This window comes from Echinops telfairi, unplaced genomic scaffold (genome assembly GCF_000313985.2).
Source record: "Echinops telfairi isolate 266 unplaced genomic scaffold, ASM31398v2 ScPeMD7_7412;HRSCAF=8450, whole genome shotgun sequence".
Lineage (NCBI taxonomy): Eukaryota > Metazoa > Chordata > Mammalia > Afrosoricida > Tenrecidae > Echinops > Echinops telfairi.
The window spans coordinates 10,199,516-10,215,615 of record NW_022111312.1 but is presented as its reverse complement, the minus strand read 5'-3'; the positions used below and the strand labels follow the sequence as shown (position 1 = coordinate 10,215,615).

Sequence of the window (16,100 nt, the reverse complement as noted above, 5' to 3'; positions counted from 1 at the left end):
CCACCCCCGGCTGTCATTGCCCACCACTTGCCTCTCGGAAAGCATCTCGCAGTTCTTTTACTCCGATCATATCTGCGGTCTCTGCCAGGAGCTTCGGTCCCATTAGCTCCACAAAGTCATCAAAATCCACGTGGCCACCCACTGGGGACAGAGGAAAGGGCTAGGTCACCCACCTGCCCATTTCCTATCTCCAACTAGGCAACTGAGGGAACCGCCACCGCCACCTTGACCTGCTCAGCTGCCAGGCTCAGACCATCACCAAAGGCCCATAAGGCCAGAAAGGTGACCCAGACACAGGTAGTTTGCTAAGGCCACTCAGCGGAGGGACCTGGGGGTGAATAAGGGAGCAGGTCAGGAAGTGGGCAGAAGTAGACATGGTTAGGAGAAGGGTGTGTTTGGGTCACAGGCAGGCAATGCTTTTCAGATAGAGAGGGAAACACACACACAACACACACACACACACAGAAAACCATGGCCTCCTGGCTGCAGCACTGTACACGTGGAAGCTCGGCTCCTGGAAAAAGTGCTGGAGCACTAACACCCACCACCTGCTCACCGGCCTCTACCAGGATCTGGGTGCATACATCACAGGAGAGGTGGGCCTGGCGGGGTCTCTGGGTGAGTGCTTGATACGAACTCCCCAAGCTCCCCAAGCAGGTTCAGCTGCAGCCACCCCCACCTCGAGCCAGTTGGAGGCAAGGTGCTCTCTCTCCTCCATCAGTCACAGAGCGGGCTGGCTTATGGGGGAACTCACCCAAGACAGAGAAGGCACCCATCTAACCAGCTCTTCCTGGGTGCCAGGCCCTGGGCTGCTTCACCTAGATGACTACCCCGACCATGCCCCCACTTTCCCAGGAGAGGGCAGTGAGGCTCAGAGAGGGTGGCAGCCTGGTGGGGCTCACGGTTCATGTTGATCTGCTGGGACAGCTCGATGAGCTCCATCTCCGTGGGCATGTAGCCCATGGTGCGCATGCAGTTCCCCAGGTCCCGGCAGTTGATGTAGCCGTCCTTGTCCTTGTCAAACTCTCGGAAGGCCTCTCGGAGCTCTGGGGGGAGGAACATGGGCGGCATGGGTGGGAGTGGGACCTCTTGGGCAAACGCAGTCCATGCCCCCCCCTGACGGGGTGGGGTGCTGGGCCTGCTCACTCACCCAGGGGCTCAGCCCCAGGGGCCCTTTTCCCAGGAGGCCTCTGTCTCTCTCCCATCTGCCTCCCTTCCCCAGGCCTGAGCCGACCTTGACCCTTGGGCCCATTTTTTTACCCTCGATCTCCTCTTACCTTCGATCTCCTCTGGCCGCAGTGATCTGTCCTGAAAGAAAAGAACGTGTCCAGTTAGCAACTGCAAAGTGCCTGGAAGTCCCAACATGCCCAGCTTTGGGGTGTCCAAGTGGCAGCGGCGGACACTGCGGGCTGGGGTGGGTGGGGATGATGATAATGCAGGCGTGTCCAGACCAGGACCTTGAGGAAAAAAGGGGTGATCTCGGACTGCCCCGCATGGGCATGGGGGTTCCTGGACTCTGGACAGGTGATGGTCAAGGACCCCACATCCAGGACACTGGATCGCCTCGCCGCATGCCCAGCCCCTCCTTCCAGAATGAGGATGGGGTGGGGGGAGGGTTACAGAGCTGCAAACAAAACCAGGTCAGTGGTAAAGAGGAGCAGGAAGTTGGAGAGCAGGGAAGAGGGGCTTGCAAATGCACTGGTGAGAGGGGCTAGGGGCAGAGGGAGCAGGGCCGTGGGCATGCAGCCAGAGGGAGGAAGAGGAAGAGGAGGTGGGGCACTGGAAGCAGAAGCAGAGCATGGCCCCACCTGCTCCCATTTGATGCCATCTTTGTCCTGGACCCTCAAGGTCACCAGTGCCTCTGGTTGTGGCCCATCGCCAGCCTCAGCGGTGTCCCGGTCTGCTCTGGCACCACCACCACCCGCCCCAGAGTGGGCTCGGGGAAGCAAGGCCAGCTGAGGCAGGCGTGGGGACTGGCACAGACTGGACGCGGCGCCCACCTGGCCCTGCTTAGTTGGCTCCAGAGCAGGTCCACAGGGCTCATTCTCCCCAGCGCTCCAGCTCTCTCTGTCTGTCTGTCCCGGTAGGGGGCCCGGGACAGAAGCACAGCCTGGGAGCTGGGGGCCTCACAGCTGGGACCACCATTGTTCCAGCCAACAGGGCCAGGATGGGTGCCCAGCCACCTCACACTGGCCCACAGCAGGTACCCCGGACCCGGGAACTCTGTAAGTCTTTTAGCCACAACTCATGGGACCCCCAGCTCCCAGGGGCTGAGTGAAGGACCATGAGAGGGCGCTGGAGCGTGGAATAAGCAGGCCACCAGCTCCCAGGCCCTCCAGGGGAGCCTCCCTGCTTCTAGTTGTGGGTGGAGCTCGACTGAGAGCTGGGGGGAGGGTCTCAGGCTGCTCACAGCCATGGCACAAGGGGCTCCTAGTCAGCTGTGGAGCTGGCTGGAGGGAAGGACACTCCTGGCAGCAGCACATGCCAGGGAACGGGGGATACTATGGAGGACAAACTACCTGGACTTCAAGTTCTCTCCTGCCCCGTGCATGCCTCCACACACCCCCATTTCCCCAGGGCTGCACATGATGGTGCTGCTGACCCGAGGACAGCCCCTGGACAGGCTTCCTGTCTACACTCGCCGCAGAGGCCGGTGCACGTGCAGACCTGTGCTCCATGGGGTGTTCCAGGGCAGGTTTTTCAGAAGCAGATGATCAGGCCTTTCTTCTGGGTTGCCTCTGGGTGGATTCGAACCACCGACCTCGGGTTAGCGGTCAGGCGCATTGTTCGCACCACCCAGGGGTGCCCTTTGTGAGCGTGCCTGGCTGGGCACTGATCCCTTGGATCATAGCCTCCCCACTGGGGCAAGGGGGGTGTGCACATGCAAAACTGGGGAGGCCCCAATGTGCTTGGACATGGGGCTGGCTGGGAGCAGGGGAGGGGGAGCGTGCTGGTGGGGGGTGGGGGTGGGGGGAAGGCTCATGCCAGAACACATGAGTTTCTCCCAAGATGCAGTGGCGGAAGAAGCACGCAGACTTGGGGACAACGCTCCAAAGCTGCTCCTTCCAGACTGTGCTAGGGCTTGGGATTGTGTTCTGCTCACAGCCCCACCCCACACACCAAAAAAAAAAAAAAGAGAGAGTCCATCCTAAACTCTAAATGGATTGTCTGTGTTACATTGTTGAGGCAGGCTTCTCAGTGGATGGGTCGTTCTGCCAATCGCTTCCAAGGTACATGATCGTCAACAGATGAAGCAAGCGGCGATGGGGGAGGCAGATGCTCAGCCTCAAGGAGGCCGCTCAGGGCGGATGCTCAAAAGAAACCAGGACCTTCCCCAGAGCCCACAGAGCGGGGAAAGCCTTTCCCTAGAGCTGCCCCCTGGAGGCAGAAACAGGAAACACAGCAGCTGCTTGTGAAAGCCGTACTTGTGGTGTGCCTGGGAGAGCCAGGCTGGAGAGCGCACTGCACCTTCTGTCCCTGAGATGGGTCCGGACCAGTGTCCACCTCCCGGGGGCCCTTGTGTGTGAGCATCAAGTGAGGGGAGACACTGCCAAGGTTAGCATGTGCTAACCCTCCAAATGTTTGCCTCTGTGGCCTCGCCATGGCCACCTTCCCAGGGCTACTTGTCAGACGGTTTACCCCAGGTGGCCGCTGGCCACTGAGATGGGAGTTAGGGTGCCTCAGTCACACGGAGGCACATTTCACTGTCACTTGCTCACGGGCCGTGGCCACTTGGGGCTGAGTGGCCAGCGGCAGATGATGTCACCGCTGCCGACAGCGCCTTTCCAGCTTCACGGTGGACAGATACCGTCCTTGGGGCACAGGAGGTTGTGGAGTCAGGGTACCAGGTTCGATTCCGGACTCCGCCATCTCCTCTGTTAACTTGAGCATGCTCCCTCCTCCCCGAGTTTCCTCCCTGGTAAAGCAGGGGTGGTGCCGGCACCTACCTCTTGGAGTTGTTGAGGCTTAAAGAAGACCACCCATCAACCCCGGCGCACAGTTTCTGGCACACTGTGCAGGAAGTACGGCAAGAGCAGCCAAGGAACCGTTGTTGGTACGCCTGGCGGGACTTACCAGCATCTGGGAGCCATGGGTGAGAGGCTCTGGGGGCCAGATTCACAAGTTGGAGGTTTGAGGTCTATCTCTTGGGGGACAGAGGCTGCTGGATACGTTAACCCCTCTTCTTCCCTGCACTCTCGCGTGCCCTGCAAAGCCGGGCTTGAGTCTGGCTTCTGAGGGCCGACTTACGTACGTACAGGCTGCCTAGTCTCGGCGAAGCCCTTGCGCAGGAAAATGCAGGCAGGGCCCAGCAGGTTCTGCATGACGGCACAGTTCTGGGCCAGCATCAGGAGTGGCCCCGGGGGCTCGCCGTCAGCGGCCAGTCCCTCCTCGCTCGTTTGCACCACTGTGTAGCTGGTCCTCTCCTCCTGACGCATCTTCCGCCAGCACCAAGCAAACACAAAAGAGAGGGAGCTGTCACCTCCCCACCCAGGTGGGCCTGCTTGGCTCCAGCCTGGTTCCGGGTCCTGGGAGGACTCTCGAAGGAGGAGCCTTGAGAAAGAGAGATGGTGGGGTGACGCACCCCTTCAGAGGGTGTGTGTGACCACAGGCCTCAGTTTGGTCCACCAGGTGGAGTCTCCGATCCTTGAATGTGACCGGTGATCCTGGGGGTGCTGGGTGCGGTGCCCACAGTGTGACACACACATGCCACACACTCACGCCCACGTGCACACAAATCACACATTCATGCACATGCACAAACTCAGAGAAGCAGAGGAGAGCTTTTGCCCTAGCCAATAGGAAGTCGAAAGTTTCTGCCCTAGCCAATAGGAAGCGGAAAGCTTCTGCCCTGGCCAATAGGAAGTGGAAAGCTTCTGTTTTAGCCGATAGGAAATGGAAAATTTTGGACTTAGCCAATAGGAATTGGAAAGCTTCTGTTCTAACCAATCGGAAGTGCTCACTTGAGACTAATGGAATAACATCCTTCCCTCCAAGATGCTGCCACAGTTCCCAGGGCCAATGCCTTTGCTCTGAGCTCACGGACGACCTTCTGACCCTGCCTCAGCTGGGTCCTACTGGAAACTGGGTGGGGAATCAGCTCTGCCCAGGAGCAGAGACTCAGCTGGAGGTGAGAGCTAGGTAGGTGCTGTGAGCCCAGCTGGCTGACGTGACGTAGACCGGATGTGAGAAGTGGGCCCTGGGCCCAGCGGCCAGTGTGAGCCTCCAAGAAGGGGCAGTGCTACTGACCCGGGGCCCAGGGCTGCCAGGCCTCTGGGTGAAGGTCCAGGGGAACCGAACCACACTCAGCTGTGGGTCCCATTCTACCAGCTGGCTACTCTGCCACAATTCCAGCTTCTTCTCCTGCCCGCCCTCCCTGGCAACCCGCCCAGCACAGCAGGCTGGACCTCTGGGGGCTGGGGCTGCTCGCCCCCTCCCCTGCCCCCTGAACAAATATAGCGGTGCTTCCATTCCCGGCCAGCTTCCCCTTCTCCCTGATGGTTCCCATGCAGCTATAAAAAGTCCGCCCTGCCCCCGGTACGCCAGCAGCGTCCAGACATAGCATATTCTATTCCACAAGGTCTCCACAGGATGCCCGGTGCCTCGGGAGGGGGATAGGACAGTGGAAATGGCGAGGGCTGTCTTTGTCTGAGAACCCCAGAACCTCACACCCTCCCCTTCCATCTGCCTCACCCACTTCCAGCCAGCTCCTCCAAGTTCTAAAAAGTCCTAGGCGCTAGGGCAGCCCATCCTGACGGAGAAGCAGGACAGCCCACCCGCTGACTGCTTCTCTCCCAGCCTCCCCGAGCTGTGGGGCTACAGACACAAACAGCTCCCACACTTGATCCCAGATGGCTGAGCCTCTTGCAGGCCTGGGGAGGGAGGTTCAGGGTCCCAGTTCCTGGAAGAAGTAACTGAGCCCCGAGGTGGAGAACCTCAGCCCAAGGTTCGTGCAGGCTGAGTGTGGCAGCTCAGTGCTGGGGAATGCCACCACAGGGGTGCCAGACAGACCAAGAGCCCCTTCTGGTTGGCTGCCCAAGAGAGCTAAGATGCACAACTTTCTCTGCACCCACACGCCTCTGTGCCACAGGCTGCAGCTAGAGCAAGGAGACCAAGCCGGGGAGAGGGACATAGGAAGCTGGCCGTCCACAGTGGTCTAACCCCCAGAAGCCGGCACAGACAGGTTTGTCGGGACTTAGCCCTTTGGGTTTCTGGCTGAGTCTCGGGAGGGAGGAGGCACCGAACAGCGGGAGCCAGCTTAGTGTCCTGGCTTCGGACTCAAACTGTCTTGACAGCAAACGCTGGGTCTGCCGCTTACAGGCTGTGTGACCTTGGGCAAGTTGCTTTGCCTCTCTGGGCTCCAGTTTCCTGCCAGTCATCCCACAGGAGTCTCGGAAGGACTATCTCACAGCTCTGCATAGTGCCTAGAGTGTGGTAAGAAGCGCGGGGATGGTGTTGCTATGGTGACGGCAGTGACAGCGACCGCCACACTGATGACGATGACTACTTAGGAGGTGCCCGAGGGGCCTGGGAGGCGTGACTTCTGGCTCCAGCAGAAGTGGGGGGTGGGGCGTGGACCCTTGTCCATCAGGAAAGAAGTGACAAAGATGGAGACGCATTTGCTCCCGTGAAGAGTGGACCTGTGGCAGCTGGCAGACTCGTCCTGCATCTCTGGATCAGAACACTGCCTGGCACCAAGTGGCCCTGGGAGGCTGCTGTCTCCCCTTGGCCAGCGATGGCACCAGACAGCCTGCTCTGGGTCAGCATCGGCCCACAGGCTAACAGTGTCTCCTGGCGTCGCGGAGACGGTTCATGACTGGCAGGGCAACAGGAGGGGCCAGTGTGCCTTGTGACGGGCAGCTTTCTAGCAACAGGAGCTAGCCAAGAGAATGTGGTGTCAAGCACCCTCTCTCTGCAGCCCTTCCAGAAGAGCCCAAAGGGGCAGCTCAGAATGGGGGCGGGGGTGGGAGAATCGGTGCCTTGACCTCTCAGGTGAATGCCATTTCAGACAGCGAGGGAAGTGTGAGGCAGCCTCTCACCGAGGGAAAAGTTAAACCCACCTAGCCAGCCTGGCTCTCATCACGCAGACCCGGATCCAGGCCCAGCTCTGGGGCCCAGGAAGGCTCTCAGCAATGAGCCCAGCTCTTTTCTGCATCACACAGCCAACAGCCAAGGGGAGTAGCTGGTGGTCAGGTCAGGCTGGTAGACAGGTCCAGCGACTCAGCAAAAGACAACCTTGGTTGTTGGTGTGAAAGCCTGGGCTGGAGTGCAGGAGGCGTTAGCCCTTTCAGCTTCCATAAAACCACACTCACTGCCCGAGCTGATGCCGACGCACAGGACAAGGTAGAACTGTCCTGTGGGGTCCCCTAGTCTGTGACGCTGCACCTGAGTAGAGAGCCTCGTCTTTCTCCCACGGGGTGGCTGGTGGTTTCGAACGGCTGGCCTTGCAATTAGCAACCCACCGTGTAACCAGGACACCACCTTTTCACCTTACTCCTTACAAAGCCTCTTCTAGTTTCCTTTTCTCCTCTGGCTCCTTCTCAAGAACCCAGAGTGAAACGATTGCCAGCTTGGTGTTGGTGACAAAGACACATCCTGAGTGCTCAGTCGCCTTAGGACGGTCCCCATGGGAGGGCGAGGGAACAAGGCACAGAGGGAACACCTACCTTTCCAAGGTGGCGTGTGGCTAGGGGAGACCTTGGCAGCCTAACTCTGAGGCCTCTCGGTGTAAGGACAGGTCGATGAAGGACGACCCTTACTTCTTCAAACTCTGGACAGACATCCCCACCCCACCCCACCCCCAGAGCTCTCTGCAGTCTCCTAGATGAATTCTGATCAGGGGCTGCTTCTCGGTGCCAGTGGCTGAAGGCTCCCCCAGGAAGATGGCAGATGATGGGCATGGGGCCCAGAAGGAGCCGAGGAGCAGCCAAGATTAGGCGAGGCTGATGTGACAGCTTACTTATAGGAAGAAGACGGCATGCAGACAAGCCTGGGATGCCCTAGATGCAGTGGCTGACAGCCTGGCTGAGGAGGGAGGATGGTGCTGGGGACAAGAGCCCAGAAAGCTGCCCAGAGGGTCCTGGGTGTCACTGAGGCTCTTTGTCCAGCAGCCCCATTCCTTGTCTAGAAGAGGGAGGAGCGGGAGGGAAGCATCACTAGTCTCCCTCCTCCCTCCCTATATGGCCCCTGAGTCTTTTCTGTGTCCTGATCAACCCCAAACCAAAGCCACTGCCCCCGAGGTGACTGCCTTCTTGAGACCCTAAAGCTACAGGAGGCGGAAGCCACTGTGGGAAAGCCCTGGAGATCAAGCCCAGGTGCGCACACAGACCGCCCTGGAGGGGGACTATTTGCCGTCCAAAGGGGAATCTTGCAAAAGACCGTGAGCCTAGTGGTCCAGCAATATGTTCACCACAGAAGTCAACGGCTGCACCTCCCAGCCCCCTCATCTCTTGGCTCCAGTTTTCTAATGGAAACAACCTGGGGCCCAGAACCCATTTTGCCTGAGTGGAGGTCCTTTGGCCTGACCCTCTGATGCTTCAGCGTAGAAGGGGTGGGGGGCTGCTTAATCCCTCCCAGCGACTCCACCTGCAACCCCACAGCTGCCGGTAAGATCACCCCAGAGGGTTACAGACCCTCGACCCTCCTATGAGATGGCTGAAACCAAACAAGAGCACAAATCCCCCTTCTACTGACCCTGTCCGCTCCAAGGTCCACCCTGGTACCCGCACGCCCACATTCCCTCCATCTGAATGGTCCCGAGTCCAGAGGGACGCGCTCTCTGGCCTGTGCCCATGCGGATTCCTCAGCACAGCCTGGATCCTAGCTTCAGGACCCGAGAAACGGTCACAGAAGGGTGCCTAGAGGCAGAAGCAGGGCCGCCGCCGCTCTGGGCAGGCCCCGGGGAAGGATGGCAAGCATCAGGTGTCCACCCCTCCTCAGAGGCAAGATCCCCTGACCCCACCATCCCAGGGCTTGCGAATTTAGAGACGTACCTTCCTTGAGAGATCTCTCAGGGGAGACTTGACACAGTTGCCCATCCTAAGCTGAGGCGGCCCCTTCTCGGGTCCCTGGGTCCATGAAAGATGCTCTCGCGGGGCTGGGAGGCCAGGCTTGGGATGGCGCAGAGCCTGCGTGTTGGCTTACTTGGTCTGTCTGCTCCTGCTCTCTGATTTTTCTTTTCTTGGAGGGGTGGTGGTGGTGGCAGCAGCGGACGTGAATTGTGTGTGTTGAGCGGGTGGGGGTGGGGGGGTTGTTACTTTCTCAAGGAGATGGAGGATGGAGGGAGAGTGCTGGGCCCAGCAGGCGGCGTGAGCTGAGGGCAGAGACAGCCTGATGGGTCATCTACAGCAGATTAGTGCGGAATCCTCTAGTCCCTCCTCTCCCTTAGCCCCTCCTCTGCCCACTGCCAAATCTGCAGGGAGATTGCCTCAGTGAGGGGGGCTTGGGCTTGCGAAGGCAGCTGCGGCTGGCTGGGAATTAGGGCAGCAGCCTGAGGGGAAGCTGGCTAGTTTGGGCTCCTAACCCCGGGTAGCATACACACACACACACACACATACACACACACGCACACACATGTGCACACACCAGCACCCAGAAAGCAGGGAACTGGACAGACTCCATCCTTTCCGGCAGTGGGGAGAGAGCTGGGGGCTTTCTGATAGCCATCACTTCACGCTCCAGTTTTCACACTTGCCTCATCGTTGTTCTCGTGGCTGCAGTGGGTGGGAAGCACAGTGGGGCGACGACCAGCGGACATCCGCTCCTGCCCCCGCCTCTGGGTGCACAAAGCCACTTTGGAGGTCCCGTCCTGGAACTTCTTTAAGTGACTAGCCTGTGCGTCCTCGTCCCTCCAGGGGCGGGCTTCGCTTTGGAATCTTCTGCAGTTTCAGAAGTCTGCAGTGTCCTCGGGTTCCAGGCCCAGCCAGGTAAACCCGTCTCTCCGCGAACCAGCCTTGCCCAGCAGGGGCGCCAGAGAGCAACCAACCCCCCTGGACAGATGCAGCCTGGGGGTCCGCAGCTCCAGGCTATTCCCTCCAAGCTCCTCGGAGGGGCGATGGCTTGGTGGGAGCCCCAGAGAGATGGGGAGAGGTCCCTGTAGGAGGTCAGCTTTTGCTGCTGCTGGGTAGGGTCAGGGAGTGCAGCCTGCCTTGGGTCCAACCTCCAGAGGGGGGTTTCCAGAAAGGACAGCGGCCCTCTCCAGCTGGAAGGAGGAGCCCCAGGGAGCCTAAGGATCAGGAACAGGCAAGTGCAGCTGGCAGAGACAGCCTCTTCCAGACCAGCCCTAAACCCTTCCTCACCCACTGAGCAGGAAAGAGGCCCCCTCACAGGGAGAGCCACGAACTCAGGCTGGGAAGGATCTGGCTACCTGGGTATCATCGCCTCACACTTCTGGGCTGGAAAACCACGATTGCCCCACTGGCTTCTCGGGTCTCTGGGACAATGCGTGGGCACCATGGGAACTTGATCCCAGCGCTGTGCCTGGCCCCGGGAACAACGGCACACCGACTCTCAGGGAACTTCCAGTCCAGCCACCGGGGAGCCAGAGACACCATCACTTCAGTCGGTGTCAGACCAGGGCAGGGAAGGGGACCCGTGGGACTCTGAGCACGAGGCCGAGGGCTCTGACTTACTGTGCAGGGATCATGAAGTCTTGACAAAATCCAGGAACGTGGCCCTCAGGGGACCCTCTCTTAGAAAGACCAGTGCTCACCAGGGACCCCAGAGGGAAGCTTGTTTAGGGCCCAGGTGCAAGCCCCTGGGCTAGGAAGGTAAACAGCTAATGGACTCAAGGCTGAGGGCAGGCTAGAACTGTGGATGCTCCCCACAAGATGCTGGTGTCAGGGGTCCAGGTGGATCCTTGACCGAGTAGTCATGCTGGTTAATTCTGCTGGGTAATTATTCTGACCATTGCTGAGATACTACCAGGGCCGGGGACTGACCGCTTCATCCGTGGAGTCAGTCAGACTGAGGAATCCTGCCCTGGCTACCTGGTGACTAATAAGTAACTTGCTCTGAGCCTCAGTCTCTTCATGGATGGAGCTGGTGTTGTGCCAGAAACCCCCACACTGGGAAATAACACGATAAAATACACTAAGGTCTTAGCACAGAGAAAGGGTCCTTCCCCACCTGGACGGCTCCCAAAGCACCACCTGCAGCAAGCGTGTGTGTGTGTGTGTGTGTGTGTGTGTGTGTGTGTGTGTGGTGGTGGTGGGGGTATGTGTGTGTGTGATGTGTGTGTGTGGGGGGGTATGTGTGTCAGTGTGTGTTCAGGAGCCAGTCACTGGGCACCCACTCAGGCAGGCCTGGTGACTCCTGCCCCCTGCAGGCCCGCCCGGAACACAGCACTAGCTTCCCAACCTTGGGTTATGCTTCTTCTGTCCTTGGAAATGGGAGCCAGAAGCCCAGATCCAGGCCCCCTGGACAAACAGTAGACTTTGAACACATCCCATCTTGCTTTGGTGGAAGGGGCAGTCAGAGAAGGGGGGCTGACACTGGCATGAAACGCAGAGCACCCAGGACTCCAGGGGCCCTTAGGCCCAATGCTGCCGTGTTTCCATTTGGAACGGGCTGGTGGGACACCAGTGGTCCTGAGTGAAAGGGGCAAGCTGGTAACCTTGGCAGGAGGCAGGAAATAAGATTCAGGGGGGTCGAGGGGGCTTCCTTAGGATTGGAGAATTTCCATGTAGCACCCCCCTGCCCACTCCCCCACCCCCCACCAACATATGCACTTGCCCATTCTCATTACTGTAGCAGTAGCCCCTGGGCCTCCAAAAGCCACACTCTGGGTTCTGGACAGGAATAATAAGATCAGCGGGATGAGCAGGATAAACCTGTTGTTAATGATCCCTGATTAGGAGGCTGGCCAGTTCTGGCCCTGATCATTTGTACCACCAGCCTTTGAACTTGGAGGGCAGCCTCGGGCCAAGACACTTGGAGAAAAGTAGGTGGAGGCTGCCGATAGATAGGGGACCCACTTATAGTCACTGTAAGTCCCACCACCCAAACCAAATCAGCAGGACTTGGACAGGTATGTTTGGGGACAGGCAGACCACAGTTCTCATCACAGTCTCTCCATTTTCTTACTGTGTGACCTTCAGACAAGACAGACCTCCCCTCTCTTAAGGCTCTACCCTCGGCCCTGAATCATGGGGTTGATGAGGTGGTGAGAAGATACTTGGTCAGTGGGGATCTGGGCTGAGATCTCAAGGGTCCTCTCTGCTTTACAAAATCAACTGCAGGCAAACCTGGGCATCCTGGAAAACTCCCACCGGAACTGGTGCCAGGCTGCTCCTACCACCCATGACGAGGTTAACCCTGAGCTGGTCACCTCTTTCTCCTCCTCGGGCCCCAGAGGAACGGCCATAGGGGAGCTTCTGCTAGCCCTTTGGGAGAGATGATGTGAGAGACTTGAGTGGGGCATGAGGGAGGAAGGACACAGGTCTACTGTGACTGGTCAGCTAGTACTTCCATCATCACGACCTCTCCTCCGTCTAAGGCACAAGAACTGGGAAATCTCTGCGGTTCGAAGGCTGGACAGGCCATTCATTCATTCGTTCATTCATTCTAATACTTGTCTCCTCTACAAGGGGAGTATCTTCCCAAGCTTTGGGTCAGGGGCAGAAGCCTTGTTTTAACTTATGTCTTTAAGATCCAAAGCCAAGACTGGTACCAAACCAGGCCTATTCTGTATTCACTGCTGCCATGGCATCTTTCTCCAAGCATCTGAGGGGCATGCCCTTCCCTGGGCACCAAGAGAGGCAGGGAAAGCCCCGGGGAGTGCAACTCCTTCCTCCCAGCCCGCCTTTGAAGTGCCCCTCCCCCCCGCCCCCCCATCATGTTCCTGGTCCTCCTCTTTAATCCTGACCCTGGGGAGAGGCACTCTGGCACCTGGCAGCCTTCCTCTTGTCTAAGCATCGCAAGAACTCTGCCAGGCAGTCCTGCCGGTCTTATAGGAATAAGAGTGGTAAAAGTGGGACCGGAGGAAGAGCCCCTGGCCCCAAGTCAGAAAGGGAGGAAGTAAAGGCATGGGGGCTGGGACCTGCAGCTCCACCTTGTCCTTGTCCCAAACTGTCATTCCAAGACTCAGCATCCACACCAGCTGTCTCCCTCCCTGAAGTCAGAAAGTGAGCTCTGCGAGTTCGCTGGGAGAATCCTAATTCTTGTTCATCCTGACAGAGGCCTCTGGCCCGGGCACAGCTTCCGTGTCACCGTGAGTCTGCCTGGCTCTCTCACAAACAGGGAGGAGGAGTTCAGCACAGCCTGCCAATAACACACACGGCAGTGACAGCCGATCGAGCCACGCGTGGGGCCAGACCCTGCACACATCTCCGTATGCCCTGTAATCGCCCCCAGCCCTTGAGGGCCTCTGCTCATCCCTGCTCTGTAGCTGAAACACAAACACAGAGGCTTAATGAGGTTAAGCTGCTGCTGTTGTGTGTGCCACGGAGTCGATTTTGACGCAACGGGACCGAAAGGTCACAGAGTGGAACTTGGGAGGGATGGAAATATCCCTCCCCAGGGCTCTGTGTGGCCCTCGGCAGATGCTATCTGCATGTATCTGTCTCTAGCGCGTCATTTCCCTTCTCTCGGTTCCGGCCTCGTCTCAAAAGACGGAAATGCTGAGATGAGGGACAGCGGGGAGACTCAATGCTGTCGCCGGGGACTGTTGCTCTGACAGCAACGTCCCAGTCCGGGTTTGCTGTGGTTGCTGTTTAAACAGATGTCGTCCACAGGAAGTCCCTGTGAATGAGTGGGGCTTTAAGGAAAGAGCCTGTGGTCGGTTCCCGAGGCCGGGGCTTCCAGAGGAAGGTCGTAAATATTTTATGGGACCTTCCAAGGGCCTGCCTCCTGACTCAGGTGACCCTGGGGACATTTCGGAGCACTGGGCTGGAGCCCAGTCTTCCGTGAATGACTGAGGATGCAGAGTGAGGAGGGCCAGTGGCACGTGAGTGTCCACAAGGTTGGAGAGAAAGGACCTTCTGCCCAGGAGCTGGCTGTGGTTAGGAGTGAACCAAGAGTCAAGGCAATGTGTGTGGTGCTGGACCCTTAGCTACAATTCCAAACTGCCAGGTGGTATGCTCCAAACTGGCCGAGAGCCTGGCAGTCTTGTCCACTAGTCCCTCTCTCAAAACCAAACCCAGCCCGGAGTCAGTGGCAACTCGGAGTGGCCCTATAGGACAGAGTAGAACTGCCCCGTAAGCTTCCCCAGGCTATAATCTGTATGGAAACAGACGGCCTCATTTTCCTCCCTTGGAGGGCCCAAGGGGTTTGAACCTCAACCTTGCCTTTGATATCCAAGTACTTAACCACGGTGCCACCAGGGCTCCTCTGCTGTTTTTCCTGCTGTTCTTGCCACTTGATGCCACCAACTCAGAGTGAACCTGTGAACACCAGAACCCAGCGCTGCCCCAGCCTGCACCGTCCTCACCAACATTGCCAACACTGAGCCGATGGTCACAGCCACGTGTGAGCTCCTAGTGCCTACCAAAGGTGTGGGGTAAAGTGGGGGTTCCAGAAAGGTTTGCGCCAACAACATACCCTGCACATACCACTCCTGCCCTGGTACCACCCCCTCCTGGTGCCAGGGCTTCGTGCCTGTTCATTCCAGCTCAGCCCTCTACTGAGAATGGCCTCTCCACCCATATATACATACGGGACACAGATGGAGTTGAACAGGATCCCAGAGTGAGCCTCAGGGCTGGGGTGGAAAGGTGAACTCTCATTCCAAGCCCTAGCTGGGATGTCAGCCACCTTGGCAAATGTCTCTTTCCACTTATCTTCCCCACACTAACTCTCAGCTTGGGATCCAGATCCCTGCTCCCAGAACTGCCTCCAGTTCACCTGGCTAATGAGGCCCCCTCGGCGGCTCCCCTGCACTCCACCACACACACAGCCTCAGCCCTCCACCGGTCCCAAACACTGCAGAGTAATCATTTGGAAAGGAGTATGCAGATCTAAATCAATCAGCACACACACACACACACACACACACACACACACACACACACACACACACACTGGAATTCTGACCCAGCCCAGCTGAGTCCAGAGCCTGAAACAGCTTCCTTAGGCTAGTGAGCTCTAGCTTGGCAACTTGGCCCAGCTGCCCCGGCAAACACCCCACCAGCTCTCTGCATCACACCCTGCTGCTGCCGCAGACCTGGCTCACTGCTGCACCAACGGCTCAGCCTGGATTACGGACTCAGGGCTGCAGCATCCTTCCTGCAGAGCCTCCCTCCCGGCAGCACCCCCCCCCCCACCTACTCCCACCCCCGTGAACACATGTGAACCTGCATTCTGACTGTGGGGCAGACGGAGGAAAGGCCTGGGGAGGAGGACACTGATGACCTCCTAGTGACCTTTCTAGCCCGGGATGCACACGTCTCCAGGCTGTGGGGGTCTCTGAGCATGACTGTAAAACTACCCAAGTGCCATCCGAATGGCATTCCTGCAGCAACAAGCTCCCGGTAGCTCCTCGGCGTCCACAGTGCTCCTGGGCTTCGCCCTGCCCACCCAGCATCTCTCCCAGCATCTCGCCCAGGCTCCTCTGAGCGCTCCTAACTTTCCTGTCGCTCGAGGCTGCTTTCCCAGCCTTCTGAGGCCACTGCCAGCAATGGCGACAGTCCCTGGCCCAAGCAAGTCTCTGTGGCCCCTCGCTCTGGTCTCCCCAACCCTTGTTTTCAGAAGTTGCTCACTGGCGGTAGTGGCCAGAAACACGAAAAGAGTAGATTTGGCACCGCTTGCTCGGAGCGCCCCTTCTTGGCCCCTCTAAGTGTCCAGATAGGCGGTGAGGGGTGCCCGCTTCCAGGGTTGGCGATCCCAGATCCTGACCGGGGCGACGCAGTCCGCCGGCGAGGCCGGAAGCGTGGAGTGGACAGCGCCCAGGGTGCTGAATCAGGCTCCGGGGGACCGGGAGCGCCGGCCAGGTCGCGGGGCTGGGCTGGGGCAAGACTTGGGGAGCAGAAGCGTGAGCGGGGAGCGCAGGCAGGGGAGGAGGGCGATGGGCACCGCGCTGCGACCGGGTCCCGAGCGCCTTTCCAGGGAGCGCGGCTGGGAGGCGCGGCCCTTACCTGGCCGAAGGCGGAGCTGAGCATGGGGCGCAG

The 16,100-nt window shown here is 58.8% G+C and overlaps 1 protein-coding gene across 1 annotated transcript in view; it reads right to left on the bottom strand.

Moving 5' to 3' along the window:
* Positions 1-4,495, bottom strand: part of CABP1 (calcium binding protein 1) — a 9,080-nt gene extending 4,585 nt beyond the window's left edge. Inside the window, exons 1-4 of the mRNA XM_004709570.4 lie at positions 4,257-4,495; positions 1,278-1,308; positions 903-1,046; positions 32-141 (exon numbers count right to left, since the gene is read on the bottom strand). Coding sequence (XP_004709627.2) covers positions 32-141; positions 903-1,046; positions 1,278-1,308; positions 4,257-4,436 — 465 coding nt within the window. The 5' untranslated portion in view covers positions 4,437-4,495. The remainder of the gene's footprint in view (positions 1-31; positions 142-902; positions 1,047-1,277; positions 1,309-4,256) is intronic.
* Between the last annotated feature and the right edge of the window lie 11,605 nt (positions 4,496-16,100).